A 19,029-nucleotide genomic window follows, 5' to 3' on the forward strand; every position below is an offset into this window, starting at 1 on the left:
AGATTTCCCTTATTAATATGCAAAATAATGCAGCAAGGTGCTGTAAAATCTAATCAGACCATCTCCTCTATGCAGGCAATGTGGGTTAGTGTGAAGTTTCACTCAGGCATTGTTCATGTATTGTGTTGATGAGAATGTGTTGACACACACAGACGCAGCCATGACAACACGATGTCGGGATTAAAGAATGCAAATTATAATTTAAGCAATTTCTTTAATCAATTGTCTGCCATGTTTATGATAAGCAATCGATTTCCTTAATGAAAGCTTCATTTAAAAACAACTAACACGGGCTATTTTCATAGCACAATCCTGGAAGATTAAATGTCATAAAATAATGGTCACACATTAAATAAGCACAAGACAGTTGTTTCAAGCTCATATCAAATAAAATGATGCCGTTGCTTAGAAATGCTGGGTCTTTCTTAAGACATGCAAATAAAGCACAAACACCTAAACTTCTCACTGTTTAACTGTTGTTTTTTTTATCTGAAACCTTGCAGTTTTGGTGACTTAATGGTGGGAAAGAAAGGTGAGAGACAGCAAAGGAGGGAGGCAAAACAAATGACAAGAAATATGGGTTAAGCAGTGTAGAAAGAATGAGAAGAATGGAGAGGAGCAAGAGAAAACAGTGAAAAAAAAGGTTTTTAAAAAGGAGGGTGGGGTGTGGAAATGGGGTGCAAAAGACAAACGGTGAGATGGGAGATGGGGATAAAGAGGAAGTGAAAGCAAAACCAAAAAAAGGTGAGAGAAGACAGCAGTCAGGAGCATCGACAGGCAATGAAGAAAAATAGCAAGAATGAGTATGTAAGGAGTGTAGAGGCAGAGGCAGAGGAGTGGTGAGAGGGGAAAGGTTTAAGAGGCAGAGAGATGGACCAAAAAAAGGTAAAATTGCAGGCAGGCGGTATCAAAGTGCTGAAAAAAGATGAGAGGAAGAGGGAGAGACAAGAATGAATAAGACAAGAGTGAGGAGAAAGAGAGGTGAAGAGAGAGCAGCGAGTTGTGAGGGGAACGAACAGGTATCATCAAGAAGTAATGAAGAAGAAAGGGTGGAGAGATGATTAGACGGAGAGACATGAGAAGGAGACGGGTGGACAGAGAGTGCAATAAAGGTGAGAGTGAGAGACAAAGAGCCATGTAGCTTTTAAAGTTCTGATAAGAGAAGGAGCAAAAAAAACAGAGAGATGAAAGCCAGTGTGAGAGAGACTTGAGAGGGCAGATGTTGTGTGAAATGATGCGATACAGTGTGTGAGGGAGACAGAAAGAAAGATAAAAATGAAAGGAGGGGCAAGTAGCACTGAAAAAGTAAACTTTTCATTTGCTGGCATGACCCAACACTGTTTCTCAATAGTGTGGGGAGGTTTTCCGCTGAGCTAAGCTGTGAGCAACCGCAGCCGTTCAAGTCATGCTGGCACAGAGCTGTTGCTTTTCCACAAGACAGCAGGGCAGGGTGAAGGAAGCCTATTACCTGAATGAGGAGTACGTGTTCCCGCCAACTGCAGAATGAGCATCTCTAAAATCTCTCTCTGGCTGTTGTTTCCTCTTCACCACAGCAATATCAACAACTCATCCACGCAACAAATAATGCCAAATAATTCCATCTTATTGTGAGGACCAACTTTTTTCAAACTGTGGCAGAACGGACAAGGCTAACTGGATGACAAATACATTGCATATCCTGTGGCTACTTCATGATAAAAGTCTCCCGTTGGTATCAAAAGCCCTTTTTAAACAGGAATTGTGCAAATTTGCAGGAAAGCCCAATCAGTCTTTGTTCAGCATTGGCAGTATTAAAACAAAATCGGGGAGTGCTGCGAAATGCCGCCTACCTATTTTTGTTTATACAGAATGTGCCTTTTTCAGGGCAGTGGGGGGGCGTGAGCAAGTAACAAAACGTGTAGCTCAGCGTGTGACGTAAACAGTGACGTACTTTGAGGGAAGCCGCGGCTGGTCAGTCCTTTGGCGATTCTCTCGTAAGTCGGCCCGTCCTTCACAGTCCCCGTCATCTGACGGTTAATGGCCTCTTTGTTTGCGAGGGCAAGGAGGGCGCGTAATTCCTTGTCTCCTCAGTTGCTCATCTTTACAGTGTCTGTCAGGTTTGTGTTTCCCTCTTGCTACTAGCTGCTCGCTAATTCCTGCTATCAGTCCACCGCCACTTCGGATCAACTCACCAATCAGGCTCTGTGCGTCTAAACGCTCGCAGCTTGCCTGCAAAACGGCCCAACAGTTGCCAAAAATCTGGCAGTGTAAAAGGGGCTATAGACTACAATGATGTCACCCATCTCATTTTTTGAAGCCTCAAGTTCGGCATTCCGGCATTTGTGGAGCCAGATGTGACCAACTGTGGCTGAGAGTCTGGCACCGTTGAGATGCAAGGCATGGATTAGACATAGAAGCCGAGGACACAATCAGCAGACAGCCTGTCACTCAAAGCAGACCACTCTTAATTATGTGCAACTTTAAGCCTTAATACATTTAAACGGGTGAGCTTTATATAAAATATTACCCCCTGTACCGTTGTCGTTAGTGTTAAAATTAGCTATAAAGCCCAAAACTGTTTTTGTACCAGGCTGTAAACATGTTCTTCTGCCTTAAAATTGGGCATTTTAACATGGGGGTCTATGGGGATTGACTGTCTTCTGGAGTCAGCCTCAAGTGGCCATTTGAGGAAATGCAGTTTCTGGCACTTTTTGAGTTGGCTAAATTTTTTCAGCCCGAGAATGCCACTTGGTTAGTATGCATTTTTATGATTTTATTAGAAAGATGACAGTACAGGAATAAAGGAAATAAGAAGAGAGAAAGATGGAGAACAACATGCAACAAAAGTCCCTGACCTGACTCAAACCAGGGGCATTGCTAATCGTAGTCAGTGCCTTAAACCTCTAAGCCACAAGAGTGCCCCACCAGTGGAAAGCTTCTAACATGAACAAGAAGCATCTATAATTTAACACAGCTCTGATAGTGCTGTAGAAGTGATGAGTAAACAAATAAATAAGGAGGATATCTATGAAAAAAAGTGAGCGACAACATGAAAAAATGCCAATACTGGGCGCATGAAAAAACATCCCCATGTCAGCAAGTTGCATGTTGGTTATTTTGCTTAACACCTCCTTTGCTGCACTTTTTTCTTCTCCCTCTCATCTTCACCCAATTTTGTAAACGAGGAAATAGAGTCAACACGTATCTTACTTCCAAACTATTCTAAAGTGTCATCTGTGACAACTCATGACAACCTTGACACAAACAACAACAACAACAGTGAACGAGATAGCAGTGAGTGGAGAGAGCAGCTTTTTTTTTTTGGTACGTCATTGCAGATCCTGACTAAAGCAGAAAAACACACAGCAGGCGCCAAGGTAGTGAGCGCGCTCAGATAACCCCAGGCCAACTGCCAAACCTTCAGGTGCTGGTGATCTCTTCCTCTCTCCCCACGCAAGCAGAAGCTCGCTAATTTGGCAAGCCTACCCACAGCTGCAATTAAACAACCAGTGTCTCTGCTATCTGTTAGAGAGATGCAGTTTCCTGACAAGCTGGTTTCATATTTCCATCCTCAGCAGACATCTCTCTAAATTAAAATAAAAAGAAAGGAAATGGCCAGTGGGAGCTCTTGTAACTGAAGGGGGACGAGAGGACAAGAAAGGGTAAGGACAAGCAAAGAAACAAATAAACTTGGAGAGGTTTCAAATGGAGACAGAGTGTCAGGTAGGAGGAGTGGGCACATGGAAACCAGACAGATGAGAGACAGGTTGTGAAAAATAGGTAAAATGAAAGACAAGAGCGAAGAGAAATAAATGTGTGCCGTTGTTATCCGCACCGCTGTAAAAGCCCTCATTTGACAATCAAAGCTCAGACTGACTCTCCTCTCTCCCACAGGGCTGAGCTGCAGCGCTCTATGTGTTCAAGTGTTTTACCTTGGGAATGCGAGAGATGATATCGGGGTATTTGCTGGTGTTGTCTTCCTGGTTGCGGCTGAATATTCGAACCTCGCCATTCTCTAGAATGTGAATCTGTGGGGGGAAATAAAAAGCACAATACAATACATTAAGCAGACACAAAATCGAAAAAACAAAATTCAAACTAGTCAGCGTTCATATTGAAAGTCAAAGCTGAGACTGGATGATAAAGTCTGATAGATGGATATGTGAATGATACACGTATTGAAGACAGAAAAAGCCATCTAATCACAGGAGACAAGAAATTAAATTCACTGCCAGTGCACAATATGTCACGACCAGACTCAGAGGTGGCATTAGACCTTTTCATTGTCATTTTGACAGACAGGGGCGTAAAAATTCCGTCATAATCTATTATGACATGTCATTTTAATTTCTATAAGTGATAAGATACATTTAATTTTCATTCATTCATTTTCATATTTTAATAATTAATATACAAAACAAGCTCATAGATTATGCCTTTCTAAGACGGAGTGTAGTGTTTGTTTAAGTACTGCTGTGCATCTACGTCCTGCGTGGCTCGTTTTGAAGGTTACGTAATCCCTGTTCCTACAATGGCAATTTCACATACACTAGTCACCTATAACAATAAAATTAAAGGACATTTTACAGCTTTTTCATCTTTACTAGTTAACAGTTAGCAGCTATAGACTGAGAACACATTTAATTCACTGTGTTGCTAAAGGGCTACTTCCAGAAGCTCCCAGCAACTTGTAAGGTGGCATGTTTTTTTACTCAATATGTAAGTTGAAGTCGTTAATCAATCAACATACCTTAAATGTCAACATGACAACTTTGCCCATTCCATTTGTTTATATTGGCTCGCTTGAACAACATACACTTTAGAGTTGATTGGATCTTTAAGCGCTTAAAGAATGTATGTTACTTTCAAACAGATCGTGCAAACTACGAATATTCTATATCTTCACTTGGAGGAAAAGCGTGGCAGAGCATTGTTCTGCTGTATACTGCAGCACTACACCCCAGTTTATAAGGGCATGGAGAGAAAAGAGACACCGACCAAGCAAAGAAACATTGGACAATCAGCTGCCGTGACATTATGTAACAACGGGATGTAGCAATAGCTCATCAATGCAATGGCGAAAGCCAGCTAGACAACAAGGTCATGCACGTGAGATCAAAGATAAGACTAGACAATAGCTAATATGCACATGCCACTAAGTGGACAGGGGTGTGAATTACTTTAAGTTACGTTAACTTGCCCTCAGTGTTCTAAATCTGTCAAAATGATGGACAACCTTTGGACACAGCCATTTGATCAGGCGAACTTGCTGTGACCTAGCAGACTACAAGTTGGACCCCAACCGATTAAATTAAAAATTATTCACGACTTGTGTGTCGTACATGCAGTAAACAATCACTAAGGACTTTAGTGTCCAATCTGACAGCAACAATAAAGATCATTCTGTATCTAAATATGGTTTTCTGAATACAGGTGAAGCTGGAACCTTTCACTTTGAAGGTGGGCTCTGTCCTTTTCCTTCTGAGTCGGTGAAAAGAGGGTGAGTTGGTGGTTGATCAGCATACCAGGGCTGCAACTAAGATTTTGTTTACTATTTTCTAGCTTAATCAATTAGTTGTTTGGTCAATAAAATGCATTCACATGACAAGTAGAAATTAGGTGTTAAAGAACTGTATATTTTCCGCTCCTTTACTGGCCAGCTGGAGATTTGGGTGACTAAAAATGTACACCATATGATATGAGTAGTCATTATTTTGTCCCGTTATCCTCGGTTATTTTCTTTATTTAATAATTTGCCATTTCTAAATGTGACTGTATCCCACTACCATGTGATTAACAGTGGGATTATCGTGCTGTACCGTCTTGTGCACAATATTTGTACTTTCTATATATTAACTTTACAAGGTATGTTGTTAAATTCCATTTTACGGTGCATTTTCAACACTTACAGGGACAACAAATAGGCGAACTCCTGCTCATTTACATTTTCTTGCTCTTTCTGTTCTATTGAGCAATGAGCATCGTCTGATAAATACACTCATAAAATACAAAGAAATACACACACAATCACTTCCATGAATGATTGGATGGGGCACACACTACCATGAATACATGCAGTTATTTTGATTCATCAAATGCCACACACGTAGATGCGCTCTTTCTTACGGCGTCTCACAAAATCTGAACACAAAGACACAAAGACACACACACACACACACACACACACACACACACACACACAGGGGGAGCGTTTAACTGAGCGGTGTACCAAGAGTCCCTCTGCTGGCTGTAAGAGGTAACCTCTACTGCAGTGAGACCAGAGAGAGTGAGAGGGAGAGTGAAGAGGAGGACGTCATGGGGTTCTCTCACTCTGCCTCCATCCTCTTTCCCTCCCTCTCTCTCTCTCTCTCTCTCTCTCTCTCTCTCTCTCTCTTTCTGTTTCTCTGCTCATCTCCCTTTTTCTCAATTCAGCTCAGTTCAAAGGCACTTTATTGGCATGACTGTCCAAAATTAACAATACAGCTGGAGGGGTTTACATTACAATCTCTCTCTTGCTGTGTCTCTTTACGTCTCTCTCTCTCGAAATTTCCTCAGCCCCTCTGCTGTCTCCCGTTCTGTCTCCGTGTTCCCTTTCCCTCTCTTGTGTGTCTTGCCATCACTGTCTCCAGCCTCTTTCCTCACCTCTCCCCATCTCTCACCCCACCCCCTCCTTCTCCCTGGTCCACAATGGCAGAAGTAGCTTTCTCTGCCTACAGGCCCAGGGCGAAAGCAGCACTACTGTTTATCTTAAAAGAATAGGGACAGACACACATACACACACTGTACCAAAACCCCATGTTTGCACACAGTCGACACGCAGCGGGAGTCACAAAACAGCAATACCTCATACTCAAAGAACACAGCCGAAAGGTATATGCATACAAAATTCAGCAGGCATATGTTCGGTGCCAAACGCAAGAAAAACAAACAGTTGCACTTTGTCACTTCACCGGCTACGGGCACACAAACACGCATCCACACACACCTGTGCACGCTCTCCGTCGTATTTGTACTCGCAGGTGAACGCCGCCTCGTCAAATTTCTTCATCACCTCGCCGACACCCTTGGTGGGGTGAGCCAACATGGGTCTCAGCGGTACACCTGGGAGAAGAAAGGTGGTGAAAGAATACAACAAAGCAAGGGTAGAAAAACAGCAGGACACCAAAGCAACTAACACAAAGAAATATCGTCATGCATTTTTCATGAATTCTAAACAGTTGGGAAACTAATTGCGAGTTCGCCCAGAGAAGTTTTCTTCATTTGTCACTTTGTGGAGAGGAGGAGGGGCGGGGCACTCACTAACAGGCCTGCAGGTTACGAGAGCGAGGCAGATCTCGGATCCATTTGCGAGGAAAAAAAAAACAAAACCCAGAAGCTGTGAAATCTGCTTCAATGGCAAGTTCCCACATGACACATCAGCATCACACCCACAACTCTTTCTACGACAAAACCACACTTGAAATGAGTTTGTTTGCATTCTCATTTGGCCCTAATATGAAAGTTCTTTGACTCACATCCCCCTGGGCTGCGCTGCTAAGTTAAGCTTCAAAAGCAGCAGAGGAGAGATATAATGAAACATACCAAACAAATTCCTTTAATTGGAGCTCACAGAGCCAGATATGACAGGACAGTAACGTTTTGTCCAAACTGGCTGGAGTTGCCCAAAAATCCACCAGCTCCTTTAACTAGCTCACATTTCAGAAGTGAACAGCCCTCTGAATAACGATTGTTTACCTGCCAGAATAGCTGCTAGATTTGTCTAACTGACCAACAACAGCCAATTCTGTTTCCCAATTTAGTCGTGTTCAGATGGCGGTATTAATTTTCTACCTTGGTGCCAAGGCTCCTTATCACAAATAGCTTGACAACAGTGTAATTGGGAGCTAATCCTTGGTTTACTGTTATCTTTTATCTTTCTGTGATAAATGACTCAACTAAAATAACTGACTCACCTCCACTGAGCGGATCAATAAACACACACCAGTCACCAATTGGGATCTTACAGCAGTTCTGCCTCCTGATTGGTTGCTTACCTGGAGTGAGCTTGCAGTGATTGGGCAGCTCGTCTATGCCTTCTTTCAGCAGAACGGGCATAAGGACGTCATAATTGGGCATCTCGCTGGATGGGAGAGCGTGGGGAGTGAGTGGGAGATGAAGCAGGGTATTTGGGAAGAAAAACAAAAAAGAAAAGAAATCAATATCATCCAGAATGAAAGTGAGCAGAGCGAGTGAGAGAGAATGAGGGACGGGGCTTAAGGTGGATGAGGCATTGTGGTGGCGCCGAGGACAGACTGCAAAGTTAAACGAGGGGGGTTTGTTTAGGCTTCAGTTACCAGTAAGTCTGTTTGAGAATGAGACTCTTCTCTTCGATCCACGCCCGCCTGCTCTCAGCGCTCATCCCCTTCCCTGCGTCGATCACAGCGGGAGGGAAACCTATAAGGAGGGACGGGAAAAAAAATGCATTTCAAACAGATCTGTGTAAGTGTTTGAACATTTGTTTGACTGAACATTTGTTGGATAAAAGTTCAGAGGAACTTCAAAGGCCAGGAAATTTACAAGACTCACAGCGGAGAAATTACTTGTGGAAAACACTGACGTGCAGCTGTACACAACATTGGGTGAACTCAACCTAAAGATTTAATTTCAGTCCGACCGTGGTTAAAATGTGAAGATAATACGGAAGATTGAAGGCCAAATTAAACATCATGTTTCCCAAATAAACATTAATAATTATAATATAAATATGACAGAATACTTATTCATTAAAATTATTCATTGTAAAGATCCACTTCAGCCGTACAAAGAATTTGCTCTTAGTTGATCTGCCTGATTAAATAATGGTTAAATAAATAAATAAAAATGCTAAGAAAAACATTTCCAGACCAGACCACAGATCAATGCAAATTTCCCCACCGAGCCTCTGGTCTAATTGACTCTTATTAAAGCATACCTCCAGTCGTGAGTAAGCCACGAATACTAATAAGTCGGGGATGAATTTATTTAATTTGGTGTAGGTGGTGTTGGTGAGAGCAGGTCGGATCAGTGCTGAAAGCAGGTGGTGTGAAAAAGACTGTCAAAACTGAAATGAACTGATGAATTTAGCATATTGGTGAGAAGATGTGTCGATTTCAAACCCCCAATTAGGAACCACAAGAGTGCCTTTTTGTTGGTGTTTTAGAGGGCCACGTTTGGTCATATCGTGGTTCGGTTTGTACATTAACCGTCTCAAATTTGGTCTATGAAAGCTCTATTGCATGAATATTCATGACAAGAGTTTGAGAGAATATTTTAACACGGTGTTAACAAGTGTTTCATAAATAAAAGTTATTATGATGTGCTAGTACACTCCACCTTCCTCTCCTTTAGTGCGACTTCCTGGTTGTTTCTTTTATTTCAATTTTACAAGCAATGATTTCCTGATGCAACAAGTACAGAAATATCAAAATAAAATCATATAAAAGGCAGCAAATGTAATGTAACTAAGTAAACTAAGTGAAACGACATGGTTTCTAGAGATGGGGACAAAATCCCCAATACAATAATATGAGGTTTCAGTGGTTTGAGTTTGACAATTAAAGTGCATATCTACTCTGGATGTGTGCGATAAGTCGACTAGACGAATAAATGTTGCTATCCTCGCTAGTAGGCACCAGAATTACAAGATGGGTAGACTTAGTATTAAGATACGCAGCGAAAAAGGGAAGGAGTTTCAATCGACATGCAAGACCAGGGGTTCTGATTATCAACGATTTGAATTTGTGTTTTGGCCTGTTGCACCACCCACCGCCGTCTACCAGTCACGCAGTCAGGAGAGTCTCAGCATCAGTTACAGTTACGACTGAGCTACAGCAGCATTAGCAGTGTCCCGGTACATAGCATTAGCAACCGGCTCCTCCTCAGCTGTATCCCGGCAGCAGCGTTAGCAGTGTCCCGGTACATAGCATTAGCAGCCGGCTCCTCCTCAGCTGTATCCCGACAGCAACGTTAGCAGTGTCCCGGTACATAGCATTAGCAGCCGGCTCCTCCTCAGCTGTATCCCAGCAGCAGCGTTAGCAGCAGAGAAGCCGGAACTTGCTCGAACGGTCCGCTGGAAAACCGAAGATCAAGGACATGGCGACGTGGCCCTGCCACGGCAGCCGCCCGTGGGCAAACAAATCAGTCTCCAGCGTGCCGCTGTCCAGCAACCTCGAATCTGTAGGGGAGGGGGGGCGGACACGACTCGCGGCAGTATTTTGAATTTGAGTGCAGTAACCGTTTTGGCCACATTCTTACATATAGTGCCTTTAATAGATTTGTGCGCAATTTTGATTTGAGTGTTTTCTTACTTTTAGACTAGTTAATTAGTCTAAGTTTCAACTTCCATTTAAAAGTCAGGGAAATTAGTCTCAAGGAACACCCATTATGTCTTCCAAAGATACGACCTTTTTAGAATTTCCTTCCTGTTTTGTTTGTGTTTTTACGGACAGTGTTTCCCTGCTGAGGTGTGGTAGTGGGACTGTAACACGAAGAGGGATTTTGTACTTTAACTTTGAAAGGTATTCACTTGTCTAGCTCTGACTGTTGAAGCGTGATGTTAACTTCAGAACAAGGAGTGTAGATTTATCGTCTATCACTTACACTGGAGTTGCTTTAGAAAGGATCTCTTTTGAAGAGTATGAACAGAAGCGAACACTGGTTCAATATACACATGGGCATCTGACTACTGTTTTAAGACAGACCAGAAAAAATGTAAACCTATGCTTTTAAATTCAAGATTACCTTGTCCAGGGGGGGTCAGACACACAGCCTGGCTTAGCGCTGATAGGACACTCTGCTCAGCCAGGCCGATCCTCAGCTTACCAGCCAGGGACCTGTCAATCAAAACCACAAGACAGCATCAGCGCTGACGCCTGTTTGCACCTGCTGCCCATGACAAATGCTACATGCTTGAACATACACGCAAGGAGTTAAAGTGAAACTGTGCTATGTGTGCGTATATACATGCAAGGATGTGCGTGCCTGCGGTCACACACGCAGCCAAGCCTGTCTGTCTGTGTATGTGTGTGAGAGAGTGTTATTTTACCTGACTATGTAGCGGGCCTCGGAAAAGCGGCATGCCACAAAGAGGCCTTTGATGATGTCGATTTTCTTATTCATGGCCTGAGGCAGACGGGAGGAAATTGAGATTCACAGAGGAACAGCGAGAAGAGACAGAATGCAAAAAGACTGAGGTCACTAGCGAGTATAAACTCCATGTTCAATCCAGAGCGTAAAAAAAAAAAAAGACCCAGCAGCAACGCAGATGAAAAAGGAACTAATTGCTCGAGAGATTCCAGCCAGGTGACGACTTATTCAAAGGCTGAAAGATTACTCTGCTCTTTCTCAAGACAAATAAACAAATAATTCCTAGTTCGATAAACAATCATGTTAACATTTCCTTTATTTTCCCTCCCTGACCCATATGCTGAGAGCCAAATAGAGTGAAAACAATATTTGCCCAGGACTGCTTTCCCCTAATGAAAATGTTATTCCCTGCCTCACCGAGTTCCCACTCATGCTGGCGATTTCCTTCAATTTCCTGAACACGCCCCCTGCTGTCAGACTGGCCGGCTGGAACATCGTGCGCTGGTTGCTACGGGAACTCTCGGCCACGAGGCCCAAATCTCCTTTCTCCTGCGCCTCTGCCTTGATTTTGTCCAATTGTCGCCCTGGAAACAAGAGCGAGACGGTAAATAGCAGCCGCCTCGCTGGCTGATGAGTAGAGAAGGGTGGCATTAGCAGTTAGGCTGAGAATGCACAAGCATTTGGGTGCAAATGAATGGTTAGGTTTGTGTGTGTTTCGCCCATTACCAGTTGCTTGAGCAACAGCTTTCATCAGCACCGTTTCTCCAACACCGAGCTCCATCCCCAGGTAGGCAGGACCCAGCTGGTTCAAACACAGGTACACACAGCACAACAGGTCGTCTAGAAAAAGAATACACACACGTATTTTACTACACACAGGAAACATAAGCGTGCATTGATAGAGCACACACATACACACTAGAGTACAGGACTACAGAAAGAAGCACAGACACACAAATAAGAACACCACTACACACACTAAACTCTGAGACAGCACCAATCTCACACACGCAGACTCACAAAACCAAGGACATATGGACAGACACAACCAAACACATAGAAAGACACACTCACACACACAAACATGAACATACAGACACAGAAACACACACTCAAGACAAAAACACACGAGACAATACCAGCCAACAAAAACAGAGGCTCAGAGACACACACAATGACATACACACTATCAGAATCCCACAGGTAGAGGTTCATACACATACCAACACACACACACACACACACACACACACATCAATGAACTGACTCATCCTCCCACTTTTATGTGCAACCTGGCTTCATCATCATCTCCTTGATAGAGTGGCTGGCAGCCAGCTGCCTGTGTAGCTACATCAGCATGCATTATGGGAGAGATAAAATACCATTTACCTGGAGAGAGCAGCAGCACGGAGCGGAGCAGGTTCGACAGCGTCTCAATGTTTCTCAGCCTGGGAAATGACAACAGGATTGCTTTGAGACAAGGAAGACGAGTTAAACGAATTTTAAAGCCATCCTGTAAATACTGGGAGGCGGGAAATGAGATTTGTCTGGAGGTTTTAATCGGAAATGGGAGCTCGGGAGGCAGATGAACAGTTCATTTATGAAATACTATACATCAGTTGGAGTGGGTGGGAAAAATAAAAGTCATCACTGGGACGTCTGTCATTCAATATCCTCAAAAGGCAAAAAGAAAGTCTGTAAAGGTGTTTTCAATTTGTTGGCAAGAGACTTAAGTTGCGAATCATCCTTTAAAATGTCTGATCTGGATTCATAAAGCTAAAAATCACATCACATCAATCAATTTCTTCAGCAAAATTTCCAGTTCTTGTCGGTTTCTAGTCATTTCTCAGCTCAAGTGTTAAATAAGTCATCAGCCAAGGTTCCGCAGAATAAAAGCTGAAAACCATAATTAAATGGAGCCCAAGTGTGAAAAAAGTTGTTAAAATACATTCTTGAGCATTCCTAGAAAGTGACCTAATTGTAGACTTTCATTTCATGTTCCCTGCCCTCCCCAGAAAATTAATGCAATTTCCTCACTTTCCCTGGCTGGAACTCACTTCTCTAATTATATGCCAGAAATTCCCAGCAGAAGCCTGAGTGGTAATTTTGTAAAAATGCTTTGGTATATACTATATCCTTTGAACAGAGTAGCGATCACTTTCTCCCAAATGGTGTTTACCTCGTTTGGGGAAAAAGAAAGAAAAAAACAAACAAAAAAAAAAAAACAGAAACACCTTTTCCTCCATATGGAGCTCTTACCTGCCAGAGTCCTCTTCAATCTTCTCAAAGGTGCGAGCCACCGCCAAGTACGGCACTCTGGAGAGTGATGAGCACATAGTCAGCAGGCGAAGCATTCACACTGACAGATTTTTAAATTCACAGCGTTTAACTGACTCAGCTGTTCGGAGCAGCTCGCAATTAGTGCAACAGTAGAAGGAGCTTTGATTGAGGGTTATGAAAACTCCATTAAAGCAACAGCGGGGAGGACAAAGGTCAGAGCTGCCATGTTGGGAGAAAATGTGTCCTTACATTGACGTTTGATGCACAAAAAAAATCTCGCTCCATATGGGGGGAAACAAACAGGACAAGACGTTTTAGAACAAAAGCCTCCAAAGAGACATTTCTATAGTCGTACCATGAGATTTAAATGCATTTCAAATATTCCCAAGCAGATGGGTTTTGTTTGCAATCGGAAAAGATCTGAGAGACAAAATGTTTATTCAATTACAGAAACGCATTTGAAAGTGAATTCTAGGGCTGACGTAAACCTTCAACTGCTCAGAAGCAGTCAACTTGGGACTTCTGCTTCCCAAAGCAGGCTAAAATACACATGAAACACATCATGTACAAAGTAGCTGACCTGAGTCTAAGCAGCTTGACTTGCACCACGGCCTTGGTGTAAAATCCCATGATTTTTCCATGACTCTCCATTACCAAGTCAGAGCACTTCCTTGGTCTGAAAATTTTATTTCTTCTGAGTTTATTTAATGTTTGACTCTGGAAGGTTGTACAGAGAAAACCAGGCTTGTGTCTTCAACAGTTTGCATAAAAGGCGAGAAAAAAACAAAACATAATCATCAATCATGGGGCAACCTGTTGGCATTTTGTTTTTACTTTAGGATTCTTCTCTACAGGATGAAATCAAATAAACACTTCTGCGTTTGGAATTCTTTCAAAATATGCCAAAATTTTTTACAATTTCAATAACAGGGTTTTTGGCTTACAGCAACAACATGTCAAATAAAAAGAGATTAAAAAGTTGCAAAAGGACTCCCGCACACTGTCTAAATTGCAATATATAATTTATTTGCGATGTTTCGGTACTAGACCTTCATCAGGCAAAACCTTTTTCAATAGATGTGCAAAGTGTTTCCTTTGCTCCAAATAAGAAGAGATGAAACATTTAGTTTATAAACCAATTAGTCAATCAACAGAAAATTAATTAGCAACTATTTGATAATGAAAAAAGAAAGCCTGACTTTCTCCTGTTCCAGATCAAAATTCTCTGCTTTTCATTATTTCATGTAATGGTAAATTGATTTCTTTTGGATTATAGACTGTTGTGATGTGATCATCACCCCCACTCACTATTGAAGTAAGCTCTGAAAACTTTTTCCTTTCTCATTTGGCTCATGGTAGTTATTTGTCACATCATGTTGATGTAGTGATGTGAAATACGATCCGGGGTTTTCATGGGTGTTTTATTTTGAAAATTGACCGGATACTCTGATCTTTTCTGCACCTGACTTCCTGTTTGACTCATTTAGTCTGTGCAAATTGATGCGCCGTCACATGGCGTCCGTCAAAAATAGGATCGACGCGTATTTTTAGCAGAGTGGAGCACCGAGCTGCTTCTGGTGGAGCAGCTTACATTGACTTGAATGGCCGCAATTAGCTCCGGTACCCGACGGATCCAGTGGGTTGCCATAAATGGGCCTGTCCTAGAGGCATTCAACTACCAGAGAGCTTATGAAATCTTCTTTCCAAAGCCGCATAAAATTAAATGCTCTGACTAAGGGTGCCGTACTTGCAAATCGTGAGGGAGGGGAAGGGAGGGAAGGAGGAAAGCAGTAATTTGTGTCTGTTTGTGTGCAATTAATTTGAGTCTTACCTTTTGTTTTCTTTTCATATTGTGTATTTTGTATTGTTTTGCGTATCTGTAACTGTGTTTGTGAGTGTGACAGAGTTTTAAAAGAATATTTTGTCTGCACATGATTTAAAATGATAAAATAGTCCTCCAGAGGCAGATCAGTACGTTAGTCATTTTTCTTTTGATTACTGAAATGTTTAACCACTAATCCTTAGCCGTATTTTAAGTGTAACCCTTCACCATAACATACCATGAGTGTTTTCATCAGTAAAAATAGAACATTTTTCACACATAAAAAGCACAAAGATGTTGAAATCTAGGCATATTCTGCCATCATAACTTGGCTCTCAGAATTCACCAGATTGATGCCTTTAAATCAAGTAGATACAAAATTTTCTCGCAGGAGAGCATGCCCCCAGACACCCCTACAGGGTTAGTAAGGATGTGCTTGTAAATCAACCCTGAAACCTTTTATAAAAAACTCTGCTGGAGAAATTCAAGTTTGTAAGTGTGTAGAAATTATTTGTGGTTGAGGAAAAAATTGTCTGAATGGAATTTTTAGACAACCTGTCACCTTGACTCTGATTTCTGATAAATGACTTAGCCCAACTGGACTAGTTCAAAGATAAAAACATAGAACACATACTGACGAAAATAAATGATTAAAAGCTTACTAAAATGTCAAGAATTTTCATCGTCTAAAACTAGACTTAAACTGTGAAGGAAAAAATGACTAAAATGTGACTAAAACTACGTTTTTCCATCTCAAGACCAAGACTAAGTCTAAAATAGCTCTCAAAATTTAACACTGCCTTAGAAATCAGTGATAAAATATATATGGAACATTCCTGTATAGTAGCCTCATGTTAAAGGTCCAGTGTGTTCATAGATATAGGGGATAATTTGAAATGAATTGGAATAGAATATAAGAAGTTTGTTTTCTTCACCTGAAAATAAGAATAATCATGTTTTCGTTACCTTATAATGACCTGTTTATATCTACCTAGGGAGCAGGTCCTCATCCACACAGTTCACCATGTTGCACCTCTATGTTTCCACAGTCGTGCTGAACAGACAAACCAATCACTGGCTCTAGACGGGGCTATTCACATTGTTTTGCATCTGCTACCAGAATCAGGCTTAAACATCAGGTATGATTGTTTTTGGAGAGAATGAGACCTCTGCAGAGGATTCTGGGGGAATCCTAACCAGGAGTACACGTTTGGCACATGGGAGAAGTTTCAGCTGGTTGCAATCTGCAGTTCTCATGCTAAATGCCACTTAATTCTACACACTCTTCCTTTAACACACACACACACACACACACACACACACACACACACACACACACACACACACAAAAATCTATCAAAGTCCACCCTATTGCGAAAATGTCACAGCCACTGGGAACCCTAGGTTGGTGAAATAGATTTGAGACTTTGGGTTGCTACTTCTGCTGTTCAGGTGAGAGGTGAGAGGCGAGTAAAAGTAGCTGTACTTACTTTTGGCCTTGCTTCCAGCAGGCGTGGTCCACAGGATGATAGTTCGGCCTGGACGGATCGTAGTCTGTCGTCGTTTGTCCCGAGGTTGACTCACTGAGGAAGAACGCAATAAGAAATGGAGCAAATTAAGAGTCTGACTAAAAGATGGCGACAGCTGCTACAGTCACTGAAACCAACGCATTTCTCTTTGTAGACAGAAAGTCAGGCAGACTATTATCATAACAATGAGATACTCTGAAATGTAATGAGCATTTTGGGAAAAGGCTTTACTGGTTGCTTCATACTGAAAGAAGCAGAACTACAGTAAAGTTATCTTAAAAGAAAAAAAAAACAGTATTTCTTAGAACAAGTATTTAATAGAAGGGTGCTTCCCAAGTTGGTAATGTACACAAACAACAGATAAGGATGGTTAGGAGTAGGGTTTTTACTGCAGTACTTATAAGTGTTTCTTTTCCTTACACAAGGTGCAAGAAACTGGAGTCAAACAAAATATCATGTTCTGAATTCATTACAAGGAGAGGTACTCTAGCTGCAAACTTTCTTTTGTATGCAACGCCTATAACTCCCACACTGTCGCATACAAGGCAGTGATAAAAAATAAATAGTTTGGAGGATGAAAAATGCATTTCCTCTCTTTTAGAGCTAAAAATAGTTTGTGGCTGGAACAGTTAACATGACCTCAAAGTGACAAAACAGTAATGCAATGCTGCTTCTGCTGCTGGTTTATTTACACGTAATAGACGCACTGCTTTACATAAGACAGACTCGATTAATGTAAAGGTACGGTAATAATATTAATGAATACAGAAACAGATTGGCTTAAAGCAGTAGAGAGTGCTTACCTTAGCTGAGGCGATCAATCTTCATATTTTAATGACTACTTTCAAATACAGACACAGTAATGGACAGTTTGATATTTTTTTTTCTTTTAGGAAAGAGCAGACATCCTTGAGAAAATATGATAAACAATCAAAAATGCCTGACAAGACAGTGTTATGAAACCTGTTGTACCCTGATAACTAGTGTTTGACAGACACAGTACAGATGAGGAATGATTTTAAACCTGTATCAATTTCATGGTTTAACTATGTTAGAGTCAGGCGGAGTTTCTGCTAGATTGGCCGTCGATAATGTTCAGTTTGACTGTTGGACAACTGGAGGGATTTCTGGCATTTCAGGAACATCCACCATCTGATTCCCCAAATGTTGTCTGTGCAAAGATCTGTTTTGAACCTTAGTGCCCTTGTTATTATCATTATCTCCGCCAATAAGGTTATGTTTTCGGCTCAGTTTGTTCGTCAGCAGGATTAAGACAAAACTTCGAGCCCAATTTTCATGAAACTTGGGTGGGGGTGTAGAATGGGCCAAAGAAGAGCCCATTAAATTTTGCAACAGATCCGCATCAAGGGGTGGATACACAAATTATTTTTCACTTTCGTTAACACTGCAAGATAAGACATTTGGCCTTAGCAGGGGTCTGCGCTCTCTGAGTGCCCTTCTAGTTAGAGTATAATTATCTCCAGCAGGCACAAGCCTGGAGGGGATTGTGTGTTGAGTGTGTTTGTCTAATCTTGCAAACTACTGGACCAATCAGTCTAATATATTCTGTGTGCACATTTATGGCTGTATGCTCAAAAACTTTGTGGTTGTGGTGATTCGTAATTGTTGGAATACCTGGTTAATTGATTGTTTTATACTATCACTTTTCTTGACCGTCCAGTAGGGGCCCCAAGTTTTCCGGAAATAATTTCGGCTAAAAAACAACAAGCCTTACCATCTGTTGCAGGCCACATTTTGACCTTTGACATTCATAAAAAAGTTTGATCTCATTTTGAACTGGTGCATCTGCAGATTAATTCTATACTTGTTAGATTATGATTCACTAAAGTTAGGCATTTAACAAGATTAATTAGTCGCAGATTTTATTGTCATCATCACCATTTTGACTGTAGGGGACCTGGGGGGGACAATTCCACCAGGTGCAGCTGCAAACTGGTTTTGCTCCATCCTCCACATCCTTTTTTTTTTTTTTAAAGATATTTTTGGGGGGCATTTTTGCCTTTAATGGACAGGACAGGTAAGTGTGAAAGAAGGAGAGAGAGAGAGGATGACATGCAGCAAAGGGCCACAGGCTGGATTCGAACCCGGGCTGCTGCAGCAACAGCCTTGTACAGTGGTGTGAAAAAGTGTTTGCCCCCTTCCTGATTTCTTACTTTTTTGCATGTTTTCCGCACTTAAATGTTTCAGATCATCAAACAAATTTAAACATTAGTCAAAGATAACACAAGTAAACGCAAAATGCAGTTTTTAAATGAAGGGTTTTATTAATGAGGAAGAAAAAAATCCAAAGCTACA

General features: G+C 41.6%; 1 protein-coding gene across 1 annotated transcript in view; it reads right to left on the bottom strand.

Annotated features, from left to right (window-relative positions):
- The window catches only part of lig1 (ligase I, DNA, ATP-dependent), a 58,441-nt gene that overhangs the window by 26,621 nt on the left and 12,791 nt on the right, over nucleotides 1-19,029 (bottom strand). Inside the window, exons 8-18 of the mRNA XM_050075051.1 lie at nucleotides 16,675-16,767; nucleotides 13,342-13,398; nucleotides 12,472-12,530; nucleotides 11,809-11,922; nucleotides 11,500-11,666; nucleotides 11,042-11,118; nucleotides 10,738-10,829; nucleotides 8,313-8,412; nucleotides 8,013-8,098; nucleotides 6,965-7,080; nucleotides 3,912-4,007 (exon numbers count right to left, since the gene is read on the bottom strand). Coding sequence (XP_049931008.1) covers nucleotides 3,912-4,007; nucleotides 6,965-7,080; nucleotides 8,013-8,098; nucleotides 8,313-8,412; nucleotides 10,738-10,829; nucleotides 11,042-11,118; nucleotides 11,500-11,666; nucleotides 11,809-11,922; nucleotides 12,472-12,530; nucleotides 13,342-13,398; nucleotides 16,675-16,767 — 1,057 coding nt within the window. The remainder of the gene's footprint in view (nucleotides 1-3,911; nucleotides 4,008-6,964; nucleotides 7,081-8,012; nucleotides 8,099-8,312; nucleotides 8,413-10,737; nucleotides 10,830-11,041; nucleotides 11,119-11,499; nucleotides 11,667-11,808; nucleotides 11,923-12,471; nucleotides 12,531-13,341; nucleotides 13,399-16,674; nucleotides 16,768-19,029) is intronic.

This window comes from Epinephelus moara, chromosome 21 (genome assembly GCF_006386435.1).
Source record: "Epinephelus moara isolate mb chromosome 21, YSFRI_EMoa_1.0, whole genome shotgun sequence".
Taxonomy (NCBI): Eukaryota; Metazoa; Chordata; class Actinopteri; order Perciformes; family Serranidae; genus Epinephelus; species Epinephelus moara.